Here is a 16,454-nt window from a genome sequence, read left to right on the forward strand (position 1 = left end):
TTTTTGTCACATGAATTGTCCTCTAGTGAAATGACTAAGAATTTACTGCACAGTAGCTCCTGCCAAAAATCCGGAGATAGGCTAGCTCATTTGTAGTCCCTTTAAGTAATCTAAACAACAATCCTATATGTAAGCATAAGGTATTACACCCACCTAGACCAATGACATATTCAATTGCTTCCGAGTATTTGAGCACGGCTTCTCCAAACTGTCCACTCTTAAATAACTCGTTTCCTTCACTTTTTAGTTTTGCTGCAGTAGGAGGAAGTGAAGTAGAACGGCCACCACCAGCCGACTGAGACCCTGCTCCGTGCCATCTGGAGACCTTCTTAGCTTCAGCTTCAGGGCTTTCACTCTTTTGGTCACTGTGTAAATAGCCATTAACTTCCCCTTCACGGTCTGGCAAATGCTTTTGTGATTTTTTCTCTGCTGTGCCTTTTTTTAATCTGCTCTCAGTAGATTCCTTCTGCTTCTGTGTCTCTCCGTCCTCTGCCTTACTGCCTCCTCCTTTGCTATGAAACTTTCTCTGCGCGTTCCCCATGGCAGCCTCCCCAGCCGCCGCCTCTCCTCTTACTGGCAGGACAATTTCTGCAAGGAAGTTAATGAGCTGAGTTAGAGCTTGCATCATCAGAAGAAACTATCGTCCTGGCAGAAGAGGGGTGTACAGCCAAAGAACAGGGGACCAAATACTTCAGGCATCCTAACGTTATGAAGATTTATTTGCCTCAGACAACACTTCCAAGAACACAGAAAAATACCTACTCGTCCATAACTTGCAATTATTACTATGAAATCTCATGTCTCCTTGCTGGGCACATTGTGAACCCCTGTACTGGAGTGTCAGAATGGTACGGAGTTCACCTTGAAATTAACTCTTTAAATACTGGCTGTTACCATATGGGTACTTTGATTTTCCATGACCGAATCAAAATGCTTGCATGTTAAAATTGGAACACATAGCTAACAAACCAGTAATGTTGCACAGTTCAAAACTGTCCTCAAGTATAAAATAGGAGAGTTAAAAGCTTATAAATAATTCTCAAAAAGGTTTCATTTAAACATAATGTCAAAAAGCCCTTTATAGATACTTCTGATCATTCAACTTTCACTATTATTTATTACTAATTTAATTAGGAAAAATCATGCAATAAGGGTATCAGATATTAACATACATATATTCCTTATTCACCTGAATTCCTAAAAGATTACCACCACGATATTCAAACATAGATTTCTGCAGAGAGCCTGACTCTTGATACTACCAGTCACACAAAGCCAACTCTGTGTTCTGGTACTATTAAGATGCTGGGTTTTCATCTTCCCTTAGCTTGATGTGTTTGTCTGTCCAACAGAATTTTTTCATGCCTTCATATATTGGAGTGATACTTCCAAACTCAAACTAAACTTCTGAAGTTGATTGAACATGGATGAACTCCAGGTTGTTCCAAATTACAGAAATTATTTTTTTAGTGCACAAAATGTTACTGAAATCAAACTGAACAGGATGGGAAAGAATAAGGTTTTTACAAACAATAGATTTTCTAGTGCCTAATAGACAGAAGCTCCAACTGCGTCCTTCCTAGCTGTGGTCTCTGTTCTGAAATACCACGTTTAATAATAAATTCATACTCCACAGTGGGAACAATGAATGATAGGATAAATCTATTCTACCCACACAGACATTTTAATAAAACTTAGTAAATTATTTATATGAGACTTTCATCCATCCATTCATCCATCCATCCAATTTGGTAGTGCCAAATATGCCAAAAAGGATTAACATCTGTTTGGTAGGAAGCATCAGGGTAAAAGGCTAGCTGGGCAGATGAATGAAGACAGTAGTAATATAATAATGATTTCCTTAGGATACATGCTAAAATATTTCCATTTTACATCCACCAAAATACAGAACACTCTGTATACCTTCTAGTAAAAAAAAAGGAAAAAAACATTTTCAATGTCACAGACAAACAGGTGATAATGACAATTTTTTAGAAAACACAGCGAAACACTCTTGAAGAGCATCCCAACTGCTAGAGACTAAGAAAAACCAAGAAAGGAAGATAATGTGTGATGTGAATGTCATTAATGTGAACATCACTTCCCGAATACAGGAGAAAATTTCCTGAAGTGCACAGAACCAATACTGGATTAAACAGGAAACAATTATAGCATTTGGAGTCCCCCTGAAAATAGGAATACTCACAGTTAACTTTTTTAGGTGTCAGATTATTCTAATTGCCTAAATATTTCTGGACTGAGTAAACACCACGCACTAAATTGTAGAGATGTATTTCTCAAATCTAATTCTCACTGTCTTTCAGTTTCAGTGTTTATAACGTAAACAATATTACTGTATCAGTCTCTACAGAGAAACGTATTCATGAAAGCAGTATTCTGGGCTTTGCTTAAAAAAAATAAATAAAAAAATAAAAATCAGTTCCTATGAACTTTTCTTAAAAAAAAAAAAGTCTAGACACATTATAAATTCCAATGAAAAGTTAAAGAAACTTACTGAAAAATATGGACAGGATTTTGACCAAAATGACAATAAATACAAACTTTAAAGAATTTTAATTCATGTTACTACTAAAATAACAAACTTTAAATGGAAGGACTGTCATAAAACAAAAGCTAGTCAATACTCCAAAAGGAATATTTGAAGGGTTTTTTTTAATGGATGACATTGTCTTTCATTTAAAATTAATTTCCAGCTACACAAAGTATTTATCCTCCAGAAGCATGGCACAGAATAATGGTGGCAGAATAAAAACAACGTATCTAAGTTCAGTTCACAATGAATTTACATATTACGAAGCCAGGAATCATTTTCAAGTCTTTTATCTGCTCTGGACTAGCTACATATGAAGGCAACTGGAATGGTCCAAATCTCCACAGATTAATTTTTAATAATTTAAAATTTTTTTTGCCACACACAGTCAGCAAATATCTGTTTTGTATTTTGTCTTCTTGGTTTAGGTGGTTGAGATTGTACCCGAATTGTTCTGAGCCAGAACATGTAACAAACAAGCTTCTAGAACAACTCTGATCTCTCCTGCTTAGGGGCAATCTTTGTTTATAAAGAATGAAAAAAGATTTACTGGTCAGCATTTATACTGACACTGTAATTGAAGGTTTTTCTTAACTTCAGGATATGCATTACAAGTGCAATTCTAGAGTGAATTTTCAATGCTGTTTATTTTAACATGATCTAAATTTCATATTGCAAGCTTGCAATACAGCCTAAAAGCCACAATAGGTTGGGCCCAATTGTGCTACACACTATACAAATTAATTATAAATGAGAGTTCCTTCTTCAGAGAGTTTACAATTCTAAAAAATCAAAAATAGCAAATGAACAAGCACAGTGGAAAGAGGATCAAGGAATACAGAATAACTATTATATTGGATAACAGGGTAGCCAAATGTCCTCATACAAGACCTCATCAACAAGGCTTCTAACCGTAAGAAGAACAGACACAGTCAATTATTCAAGGCTACAATGGCAAAGAAACTTCCTATTACAGTAAAATTCTAGTCACAGAGATTACTACAAATTAAGATTTGGATAGATGAGAATTCATATGTGGCATAAAGGCCAAGTGAGCAAGGATACAGAGCAGCCAGTAAGTATTAATCAGCAGATAGCATTTCAATTATCTCAGAGCCTCAGTAGCAGAGGAGAGCAGAAAGCAATATCATGAATGCCGAAAATACAACAGCAAGCACAACTTGATCGCTTGAGTAGAAGAGCTCTAATTGTCTCCTACCCGATATGCTTTGCTTCTCAACAAATCAGAAACTTCAAAATGCAAATCTAAGACTTTACTCACTGTTCTCTGTGAAAAGCCATGAACATTAACACATTATGTTGAAGAATGATCTGTAACATCAAATAAATGTTTCATTATTCCACATGGAATAAATCAAGTAAAAATGCAAAGACAAAGAATCCAGTTTTATTTGAAGATGTCCACTTTATAAAACATGATTAGAAAATCAACAAGAGAAATTCAAAGAGTGTTATCAAACCCTATTTGTTTTGGAAAGCTGTAAATCAGTCATTATGATGACAGCCCCATTTATTTAAGGGTGGAAAGCCCATTACTTCAGAGAAACCATGTTACATGGTCAAGATCAGCTGAGAACGCAGTACATAATTCATCAATGATGCAGAGACAGTTTTCATACCTATTCGGCTCCTAAGACCATTCCCAAAAAAGGACGATCTAGTGGAAGAAAACAAAGTCCCAAGGTAGTGGACTGATATAAGGAGATGCTCTTCAATACAAGAATGGTTCCAAATCATGGTACTGTCATGTTCAATGACAAAGACCTTAATTTGGTGCTATCAAGTAGAAAACAGACTGGAAGAAAATCACAAAATAACTCTCTGTAGCCAACTGCTGTGGGATCAAGTAAATTTAATACCACATAGGCAGCAAAACTAGAAGCCAGATGAAGGATTTGACACAAAGGAAAAAGAGGTGCTCTAATGCTTCAATACCGAGTGTCAGTGTACCAAACCAGCACTCTCAAGGCGCACAGAAACAGGACATATACCAAAAAAAAAAAAAATATCCTTCAGGGGAAAAAGGTCTCATCTAGAAGAAGAATATTCTCTTCCCCTCTAAAGCGTAATAAACAAACCACATGTGGTAGGTGCACCCACCCTGCTAAAGACTAAAACCCCTCAAAACCTCTCGACTGTTGAACGGTAGCCTTCCCTATTGACGACTGTCACGCACTCCGGTTGAAAGGCAAAGCCCTCAGCCAATGAAATACTTCAGTAGAAAGAAACTTCTCGACCATTAACCATATATGACCACAGATCAGATTCCACTAGGGTATAAATGGGGCCCCGCCGGAGGGCATTTTGAGCTGGTCCTCCTTGGAGCAGCGGGTCTCCAGTTGGGGACACTCCCCTGAGGTTGGGACACTGCCTAAGGAAACTCCTGGAGGTTGAGAGCCCTCGCCTTGCAGGGTGAGTGATTGCACATCTGGGTCATCATTTCTAAAACTTCAGTCAGCTGTGTAGTTATTAATTCCGTTTGGTATCTTGAACCTGTAGTTTACTAAAGTTTGTTGGACTGTTAAGCGATTTTGATTAGAACAAATGCCATTCCTAGTTTATCACCTGTTAAACAATTTAGTTAGAATAAATTTCCTTTGAGTTTGTCACCTGCCTAATTTGATTTGATAAGCCTCTGCGACACCACGCACAAAGAAAACACTCTCTAAGCAACATCTTTTCCCACTGTCAAAGCCTAGCTTTGTCTGTTTCAAGGCTTCTTCTATTCTATGTGCTCCAAGTACATCTTTTAAAGAGAGCTGTTGTCAACTTAGCAATAACAGGTTGAGAAATAATAATTTTAAAGCTAAGTTAGACTTTATTTGTTTAAAGCACTCTCCTTTTCATGAACAAATATCTACTAAATTTCAGAACTGTTCAATATATTTACAATAATATTTAATAATTTAATAATTATTAGTAATTATTAATTTAATAATTATTTAATAATCAATAATTATATTGTAATAGATCAAGTAAATACCACAAAATTCAGCAAATTTTTATGAATTAAAAGGGGCTATTTAAAATACTTTTATCTGTAAACCATATTTATCACTTGAGAACTTCTATAAACATATCAAAAGATCAGGCGTTATGGCAAGTACATACATGATTTTTAGTTTTTACAGTGCCTGAATACTAGTTTTTACAGTCTCTAGGATGTAAGCAATTTTCTGTTTCTACTGTACAAAAAAGATTTTATTTACTTTTGCTTTCAGCACATAAAAGATGAAGAGAGACTACAGCCTTTAGACTGTTCTATTCAAAGCTGAGAAATTAACTCTTCAGAGCTAAAGAAAACAAAAAATATTTTGTTGTTTATCTTCCAATCTCTAAATTATAAGTTTAGGAGGAATGCATGAGGCTTACCAACTAGAATGTGAAATAAATGTGACTACATGACTGGACTATGTGGACTACTGGACTGACTGACTACATGACTAGATGTATAGAGAAGACATGTAAGATGCTTAGTTTACTTGTTGTTGTTATTAGGTTCACAGAACATACCAGATTTACTCAATAACTGAACTGGCTTCATATTTGTTTCCAGTTGTACTTGAAAACACAGAGTAACTTATGAAGACGCTTGCCTCCTAAATCTCAAGCTTGAGAACACATGTGACTGACATCAGTTGACCATCTTCCCTATGTTTAAAAGCCTAACCTTTCATCAACAAAATGGGAATATTCCTATGGAGCTAGAAGGCACTTAGTCATCTGAATGCTCCCAATGGAAAGCAACCCCAAATTAACTAATATTTAAGGCTAGGGACATGATCTATCCTTTCTTCCAGGGTTTTATCTGAGGAGACTTAGTGGATACCTACTGATTTTGAAAAATGTATTTTCCTTAAATTTGTGTGCAAATAATGCATTATTAAATGCCACATGTACTGTCTAATACTCGCACTTAAGTTGGAAAACCCACAGACTGATTTAATTTCAAGATAAATAATTACATAGGCCATGGAAAACACAAAAGTCGCAGTTGTCATGCTGCATTACCTTACAGAGCCAACAGAAAGGAGAAAAGGTGGAAATCAACCTAGGGATGTTATTCTGTTGCAAGGTTGGAGCCCAGACATGCAGATGAACCCAAAAGTAACCTGCCAGTACAAGCGTCAATAGCCCCTGCTGCCTCACTTCCTCCTACAAGTCACATATTCTGATTATGCCATAGCTTCATCTCAGCAGTCTTGCAGTTAGTCACACCCTAATCCAGGAACAGAAGCTGCGCTTCAACTGCTTGTAAACTACATACAGTACAAGAATCGCATATTTTTTACCTCTAATATATACTTTGGGAGCACACAGATGATCTCTTACATTAAAAACCAAAAAAAGACTGATAGTTTTCAAAACAATGACCAAAAAAAATCAAACTACATGCCACTTGATTGTTTTTACACCCTTTGACCCAATCAAGGGAGGAAAAATGCAGAAGAAAAATGTGATGGTGGGAAGGCAGGAGAACTGTGTGAGAGAAAGAGCTAAGGAACATAAAACGTTCTCATAACACCAGAAGAATTCCCAACTGGGTCCACATCAAAGGATAGGTATAAAATTACACAGGACACAGGGAAGTAGGTGATTTATAGCAACATTTTCCACCTGCCTCTGTTACATATTCTATATATATGTAGTTAGTTATATATATATATATGTATATTCTAGAAATAATTCCAAAGATGTGTAATAAAACTGGATTCTAGATTTCACATTCGGATCTACTTTAAGTAGTGAATGTAATTTTAGTCTTCAAACAGGCAAAATTCTTTGCAAGCAAATATGGATGAATTGTGTGAACAAACATTACAATATCAAAGGCAATGATTTTTTCCTCAGGTTAAAATTAAATAGGAAATGACATGACATTACTTTTATCTCTGCCGCTTCTTTCATGTTCCTCTGTATTTTCCCCTCTTTCTTCATCACCATCTGAATCCCCTATATCTTGAATAAGTATTCTTTTTCCTTTGCCTTGAGTCTCAGATACAGGCTTTAAACCTTTCAGTTTCTTTTCAATCTCTAGCAGATATTTCTGAAATAGAGAAAAAACAGCAATAGCAGAAGCCTTTTTTATAGGTATGTAAATTATAATTTATATACAGAAAATACATTCTGTTAAATAATCCACATAAAATCCTGAAGAACCAGCAAAATTAATGTAACTGATATAAAACCCAAGAAAATATATGACTTTTCCAAGAGTTGGTATCAAAACCAAGATTAACACTCAATTTCTGTCTCTTAGAAGATATCACACAAATATGTAAGTTCTTTTCTTGATGAACTGCTTAAGCAAAAAATAATTTAAAAGGAAAAAAAGTAGATTGTATTATTGTGATATCTGGCACGGTCTACTCAGAAGAGACGCATGGAAAACAGGCTCTTTCCAGAATCTGTGAAAAAGCCTAAAAACAGTTTATCAAAATTTCTGCTATGGAGAATTTGGTGTCTAATGGGTATCTGATGGAGGAGTGTAACTGACAGAACCAGAACCAACACACACAATTTCTTAGCAGTGTAGCAGAAGGACACTGTTGAATAATGAAAAGGTTTGCTCCTGTTGTAAGAACTGCAAATTAAACATCCTCTCATTCCATAAACATTTTTTGATTGCACAAAAAAAAATACTCCAACTGCACTTCATACTTTCAGAGCAGAGTAAGACACACACAGCATTATGCACTATTCTGAATTTAATCCAATGCTATACAAGGAAGTGCCATTTCAGTACTCGCTTCCTCAAGAAAAAGATAAAACAAGGACAGGAACAAGCAAGGATTCATGTGGACAAAGTACCTTGAAGAATTCCAGTTACTAACAACCAATTTACCTTTATATTAGTGACTCTGCACATAAACATTTCATTCTGCATGTGTTCCATACATTCATATATAGCTCAAGAGGGTTTTGATGATCCTCCAAGCAAAGAGCAACTCAAAAAAATGCCCTGCCAAGCACTTGTCACTTCTAGATGTCTCAGCAAAGGCATAATAGCTGGCACAGATAAGGACAAAGTACAGAGATCTGCCTTCAGCCACAGAAGCATTGCTCAGCAAAGCTACTAATGTATTAAGAACTCTGGAAGAGTACCCAAAATAAATATCTTATGTCTGGTATTATAAGAAGTCTCAGCACAGCCTATTTGATAATCTTTTCTATAAGCATGTTCAGCAGCAAAATTTTAGGCACCTAAGTTACGTTAATAGAGCAAGACTTGAGTGCCTACAGGTTCTCACAATTAAGTAGTGAACAGAAGATCTTGTCCCATTCAAGTACTTAATTTCCACCACAGGCACCTATGTGGTCTTGGGAAACTGATCACTGGCACAGTAGATCGAGTGTGTCCTTAAAACTCATATTCAAATCAAACAATATAAACTGTACTCACTTTATGCTACAACTGCATACAACCTCTTTCTAGTCATACTCATTTATCTTTACCTTAGCTATAGTGTTTTCTGGTTCAACACACAGTACTTTGTTCAGATCTTCTACAGCTGTCTGGTAATTCTGCAGCTGATTGTGTACAGTGGCACGGCGCATCAGAGCTACAGAGGAACAAAGTGAATTATTTATGTATTTAAAGCATAAAGCAGATAAAAATACACTACTTTTTCTAGACATATTAAGTGTAGAACAGTTTTTAAAATTCTGCATTTACTTCATAATGACTCTGTATTAGTAATAACTGTTCTCTTGATCATTTTTCACAATGCAATTTCACATGACACCTTTTGAGATAGCGATCATGAATTATGAAGCATCTTTTACTATTTTTCCAATTTTTCCCCTCCTCCCATGCAAATATAGTTAGCTACATTCAAGCCCTTGCCTTCAGAAAGGATTAAATCAGCAACTTTCATTGTTTTCATGTCACTTCTAAGGTAATTAATACTTCAGTGTGGGTATTATGGAAAAAATGCACTGCACGAATACAAGAGGGCTTATAGTCATAATATGAAAAACAAGAGTTAGCCCCGTGCTACCACTTAAGAATACCCATTACGGATCAACTGGGTGAACTGCATAAAACTTCCCCTGACCCCGAAAATACTGTTAAAATTACTTTGGGGAGCTACTCGTTTCCTTACTCGTACTTAGACCTGATCTAAAGCTCAGTGAAGTCAACTAACAACATGAATGGGTATGTACCATTTTATTTGCTAGAAATAAACTAATGGGCAAGTTTGTGTTCTACTTTACCTTTTACGTTGACAGGTTCCATATCTAGTACCTTCTCACAATCTTGCAAAGCTCTATCCCAGTCCTGAAGTTTGATTTCTGCTTGAGCTTTGTTATTATATGCAGCTGCAGTGGGTATTACTGATATACTCCTGAAAAAAGGGAGTATTGACCATGGTAGGCTCCTAGTTAGAAAACTTGAATGTATAAACACTTCACTATTGGAAGCTGAAAACAATATTATAACAATATTAATACTGATATTCTAACCACAATAGTGGTTAGAAACTCTGTCCTGCGAGACCAGAGGGAACCATCCACCAACTAGATTTACCATCTTCAGAGGTCTGTTGCTTGCCAGGGCTTAGATCTGAGATGTTGCACAGAAGGTGCCATGGCTCATCTGTCACTTAAACTATTACCTCTTGTTGCCATCCATGTAGACTTGAATGAAACTGCCAAATGAAACCTTTGAGAGTATCAAGAGTAACTAGAGAGCTCTGGAGGTGATGATGAAGAGCATGGGGGACCACAAGGGCTTCTCCTTGATCTTGCTTGTAAAGAGGAAAGACTCAGGTAGCAGTGGATGAATTGTCTGGGTCAATGTCTGGCTGTGTGACTGGTATTGTAGGCAGGTCTTTAGCTTCTATAACAACAGGATCATCTCTGAGCAATCTGGAATGCAGATGACAAAGTGGTGCAAGAGAATCTTTGTCAACACCCTTGCTAACCTAGCAAGAAGGACTCTGAACTGTGTTCACTGGGAAGAGGGGGCAATAGGGAAGTCCTGGGGCGGACAGCATACTGGAAGAGACTCACACCTTCCTTGTGAAAAAAGCATGGCTGGAGGACAATCTCAAGTGCTTGTGCACAAACGCACAAAGCATGGGAAACAAAAAAGAATAATAAAAGGTCTGTGCAGCTATGATCTCAGTGGGATAACAGAGAAATGGTGGGATAATCTGTGTGGCTGGAGCGCTGTGATGGAGGCATGCAGGTCTTTAGAAAGACTAGGAAGGCGAGGAGGAGATGCGTTCTAGCCTAAGCAATGATTAAATATGTGAAGGTTTGTCTTGCAACAGACAAAGTTTGTCTTGGAACAGGCAAGAGACTGACAAGCCAGTCAAGAGAGCTGATCGGTAAGAATAAGAGGTCAGACTGACATGGTGACAATATGATAAGTGCGTGCTTCAGACTGCCTGATGAAGAAGAACAAGCAGATGAAGTCTTCTTCAGGCAACTACAGGAAGCCTCACAATTACAGGCTTTGGTTCCCATGGGGGACCTGAACCACCCTGGTATCTGCTGGTAGGGCAAAATGACAAAGCACAAGAAATCAATATGCTCCAGAAATCTCATAGAAGACAACTTCTTGACACAATCAACAAGTTGACAAGGGGGAATGCTCTGCTCGAATTGTTACTCACAATCAAGAACTGGCTGTGGATGCAAAAACTGACAACAGCCTTTGCTGCAGCAACCACGAGATTGTAGAGTTTAAGATTCTGGGATAAATGAGCAAGATGAACACTGGAATTATAGGCCTGGAGTTCAGAAGGCAAGATCTTGGCCTGTTCAGGAATCTGCTTCGCAGGATTACAGGGAGAATAACCTACAGGCCAAAGGGTGCCAAAAGAGCTGGTTGATTTTCAAGGACAGCTGCCTCAAAGCACAAGAATGATCCCTTCCAATGTGCAGGAAGTCAAGCAAGCATAGAAGAAGGGATGAACAGAGAACTCTTGACAGATGGCAGTGGTGATGGGCTACCCAGGAGGAATATAGAGACACTGGCTAAGTGCAAGTGATGGAATTAAGAAAGCAAAAGCTCAGCTGAAGTTGAAACTAGAAAAAGGATGTGAGCAGTAACAAGAAAGTTTGGTGGTTTGGTTTCTTTTTTTAAGGTCTATCAACAGCAAAAGAAAGATTAAGGAAACTGTCGGCCCGCTGGTCAATGCAGCAGAAAACCTAGTGACAAAGGACATGGAAAAGTTGGAGGTACTCAGTGGCTTCTTCACCTCAGGCCTCCCAGGTACCTGAGTCTAGAGGCAGATTCTGAAGGAGTGAAGCACTACCCACAACAGAGGAAGATAAAGTAGGAAACACTTAAGAAAACAGGATATACACAAGTTCCAGATGGGGTGTTCAGGAAGCTGGCCAGTGTTACTACAAGACTGCTCTATATCATCTTTGAAAAGTCATGGTGACTGGGAGAGGTTCCTGGCGACTGGTCAAGGCAAATGTCACATACATCTTTGTATTGGGTTTGTGTGGCAAGGTTTTGGTAGCAGGGGAGGGCTACAAGGGTGGCTTCTGTGAGAAGCTACCAGAAGCTTCCCCTATGTCTGATAGGGCCAATGCTAGCCAGCTCCAAGACAGACCTGCCGCTGGCCAAGGCCAAGCCCATCAGTGACAGGACCCAAGCTGGAGCAGTCTGTTCCTGAAGGACTGCACCCCATGGAAGGGACCCACACTGGAGCAGTTCATGAAGAACTATAGCCCGTGTGAAGGACCCATGTTGAAGAAGTTTGTGGAGGATTGTCTCCCATGGGAGGGACCCCACGGTGGAGCAGGGGAAGAGTGTGAGGAGAACTCCCCCTGAGGAGGAGGGAGCAGCAGAGATGACTTGTGATGAACTGACCACAACCCCCACTCCCATTCCCCCTGTGCCACTGAGAGGGAGGAGGTAGAGAAAATCAGGAGTAAAGTTAAGCCCAGTGGTTTAACCCCAGCCAGCAACTAAGCACTACACAGCTGCTCACTCACTCCCCCCCACTCAGTGGGATGGGGGAGAGAATCAGAAGGAAAACGGTAAAACTTGTGGGTTGAGAGAAGAACAGTTTAATAGAACGGAAAAGAAGAAACTAATAATGACAATAATAACAATACTAAAATGACAATAATAATAATAAAAGGATTGGAATATACAAAACAAGTGATGCACAATGCAATTGCTCACCACTCACTGACCGATGCCCAGTTAGTTCCCGAGCAGCAATCCCCACCCCAGGCCAACTCCCCCCAGTTTGTATACTAGGTATGACGTCACATGGTATGGAATACCCTGTTGGCCACTTTGGGTCAGCTGTCCTGGCTGTGTCCCCTCCCAGCTTCTTGTGCCCCTTCAGCCTTCTTGCTGGCTGGACATGAGAAGCTGCAAAATCCCTGACTTAGTATAAACACTACTTAGCAACAACTCAAAAACATCAGTGTTATCAACATTCTTCTCATACTGAATCCAAGACATAACACTATACCAGCTACTAGAAAGAAAATTAACTCTATCCCAGCCGAAACCAGGACACCCAGGAAGAAGTAAGGGGTGGGGGGAAGATGTTTTAAGACTTGGTTTTATTTCTCATTATCCTGCTCTGATTTGATTGGTAATAAATGAAACTAATTTCCCCAAGTCAAGTCTGTTTTGCCCATGACGGTAATTGGTGAATGATCTCTTCCTGTCCTTATCTCGACCCACAGCTTTTTGTTATATTTTCTCTCCCCTGTCCAGTTGAGGTGGGGGGGAGTGATAGAGTGGCTTTAGTGTGCACCTGGCATCCAGCCAGGGTCAATCCACAACAATCTTCAAGAATGGCAAGGTAGAAGACCTGGGAAACTACAGGCTGGCCAGTCTAGCCTCAGTTCTCAGAAAGATTATGGAGCAAGTCTTCCTGAATTCCTGTCCAAGCATACGAAGGATAAGAAGGTGACTAGCAACAGATAGCACAGATTTACCAAAGGCAGACCATGCCAAGACCAGCTTGATAGCTTTCTTTGCTTCTTGGCTCAGTGAAGGAAGGACGAACACAGGATTTTCCTTACCTTGACTGTAGCAAAGCCTTTGACATGATCTCCCATAGTATTCTTATAGCCAAATAGGTAAAACATGGACTATGTAAGTGGACAATAAGGGAGAAAGAAAACTAACTGGACTGCTGGGTTCAAAGAATTGAGCCATACAAAGTCCAACTGGTGAACAGCTACTAGTGGCCTCCCTTTGGGATCAGTACTTTTTACATCTTCATTAGGGGCTTACAAGATGGAATAGAAGGCACCCCCAGGATGTTTGTCAATGATACAAAGCTGGAGGGGGAACAGTCAATAATACACTGGACAGCAGAACTCCAGTCAAAGGGACCTTAACAGGCCAGAACAGGCTGGCAGACTTCTCAGGAAGTTCAAAAAAGGCAAGCACAAAATCCTGCACCTGAAACAGAGTAACTCGAGCAACACTACAGGCTAGGTGCCAACTAGCTAGAAAGCAGCTTTGCAGGAAAGGATCTGAGGGCTCTGGTGGACAACAAATTGAACAGGAATCAACAGTATGCTCTCAAGGCAAAGAAGGCGTACTGCATGCTGGGCCATATTAGCAAGACCGTAGCCAGGAGATCAACAGAAGTGATTCTTCCCCTATCTTCAGCACCTATGAGACAACAAGTGGAGTACTTGTGTTTAGTCTGGGGCTTTCCTGTACACAAAAGGCACCAACAGACTGGAGTGAGTCCAGCACGTCACCAGGATAGTTAGGGGACTGGAGTACATGCAGTACTTGTGAGGAAAGTCTAAGATAACTAGGTTTGTTCAGCCAAAAGTGAAGGTTCAGGGGAGGTCTTGTAGCTGTTTTCAATTACTTAATGGGAAGATATGGAGAAGACAGAGTCACATCCTTCTCAGAAGTGCACACTGATAAGACAAAAGGCAACAGATACAACTTGCAAAAAGGGAATTTCTGATGAAGTTTTTAAAAAAAAAAAAACAATTTACTGTAAGGGTAGTTAAACACTGCAACAGGCTGCCCAGAGAGGTTGTGAAATCTCCATCCTTGGAGATGTTAAAAACTTAATTAAACAAAGCCCCGAGTAACCTGATGTAACTTGGCCATGCTTTGAGAGGCGATTTGCCCATAATATCATTCAGAGGTCACTTTCAACCTAAATTATTCTATGATTCTGCAGTATAACTGAAATTACTAAACAGAGTGATTTCACTAGACATATGCAGAAAAATAGGCAAGAGCCATTTATTTTAAAATCACATCAGCACAATCGAATTATGTCAAGAGAACGTCCTCTGCAAAAGTTTTGAATCTCCTGAGAAATGAGAGGTTTGGGTTTTGTAAAATAGAAAGCACTCTATGTTCAGCTTAGAATAGTAGGCCTCATTACAAGACAAACAGAATGAATAACTGTACCCTGATCATTTTTATATAGAACTCTACTTTTTCCATCTTAGCCATATATAAATAACCCCTCCAGACTATTATCAATTCACTCCAAAATATGTTTTATTTAAATATTTCTAAATGTAAGAAAATAGTAATTTTCAGATAGTGCTAGAAAAGTGCCCAGTTAGAACAGCATGCAGTGTCAATATTATATATTTCAGAAGGTGTACAATGCCCCATGGGGGTCGGATATGGAAAGACTCTCCATTTAGGAAGGATTCTGTCCATCCTTACTGATACCTTACTTATGCACCAAAAGCAGAGATTTTAACTCACTTTTATATTACGGATTTGTATTTTATTTATTGTATATGAAATACAGCTATGGATGTTTTTTATATTCATGTTCATGTATTAAAAAAACCAAGAAAAACATTAAGGCTGCAAGCCAAGAACAAAAAAAAAAACCATCAAATGCCTCAGTTTAAATAGCCTGTGCACTATGAATATTGATACCTTTGTGCACATATATACATCAACAGTCTCCAAGTAAATTTTCGTAAGCTGTTCTACAAAACCCTGCCTCCTTCAGTGACAGTATGAATGGTGCTTCCTAACAATAAATCTGTTCAGTATTTATTTTATTGCTGTGGCACACAATTTATTAGTATTCATTATTTTCTTCATACTTGTCTGCACTGACAACAGATGCATTAACTTCCTCATAAAATTTTTTTTCAAGGATATCCCACTATAATATCATAGCCCATGAATTATCTTAACATTTCATCTCACAATAGTGCCGTATCATTACCCTCAGTTTACACTGGTAATTAATATCCCAAGATTCCCATATGCTCTCAATTTCAAAGTGACAACTTTGACACTTCTAGAATTTGTGGTTTTTTTAAAGTCCTTATCATTTCGAAGCATGGAGTTAAACACAAAATTGAGTTTCCTTTAATGTTAGTTTAATGTGTGAGCAGTCAGCACTTTTGCAAGTCAGACCTCTAGTGTCTCAAGATGGGTAATCTGCAAATGAGAAACGAGCATTGTCTCATGAAAATCCTTGTTTGTATAAATGGCATCATGTTTGAACACTGTGAAAAAGGTCGAGAAAAAAATCTAGTTCTCCCAAGGTAGCATTCAAATACCTTAACTGAAACACTATCCTTCTCTTCCTGACATGCTCAATTCTGTTCACCTTGCACTTTTCTACTTTTGAAACAAATACAACAGAGGTCCTGTAGCAACAACCTCTATTTTTATAAATAAAGCCACAGTCTGAATGTAGTCCACTGAGCACTAAATAAGGCAAGCAACCTGTTAAGAGTCTCATTTTTCTTAATCCTGTGTTTATATACTTTCTTTCTGGACAGCTACTAATTACAGACAGTGTTATGATGAAGCTGCACACAGTGATTTTTCTTTGTCCTAAGAAGAGGTTATTAAATCAATTTTACTTATTAACAACTGAGACAATCCTACTGATACGATTAATTAGAATTAATTTGTAATTAATTTAGT

At 38.4% G+C, this 16,454-nt stretch overlaps 1 protein-coding gene across 1 annotated transcript in view; it reads right to left on the reverse strand.

The window, feature by feature from the left end:
* SPAG1 (sperm associated antigen 1) overlaps positions 1-16,454 on the reverse strand; it is a 44,262-nt gene that overhangs the window by 18,525 nt on the left and 9,283 nt on the right. Inside the window, exons 5-8 of the mRNA XM_010577138.1 lie at positions 9,791-9,921; positions 9,029-9,135; positions 7,457-7,619; positions 154-588 (exon numbers count right to left, since the gene is read on the reverse strand). Of these exons, the coding sequence (XP_010575440.1) occupies positions 154-588; positions 7,457-7,619; positions 9,029-9,135; positions 9,791-9,921 (836 nt within the window). The remainder of the gene's footprint in view (positions 1-153; positions 589-7,456; positions 7,620-9,028; positions 9,136-9,790; positions 9,922-16,454) is intronic.

Source organism: Haliaeetus leucocephalus, unplaced genomic scaffold (genome assembly GCF_000737465.1).
Source record: "Haliaeetus leucocephalus isolate CR32 unplaced genomic scaffold, Haliaeetus_leucocephalus-4.0 Scaffold555, whole genome shotgun sequence".
NCBI lineage: Eukaryota > Metazoa > Chordata > Aves > Accipitriformes > Accipitridae > Haliaeetus > Haliaeetus leucocephalus.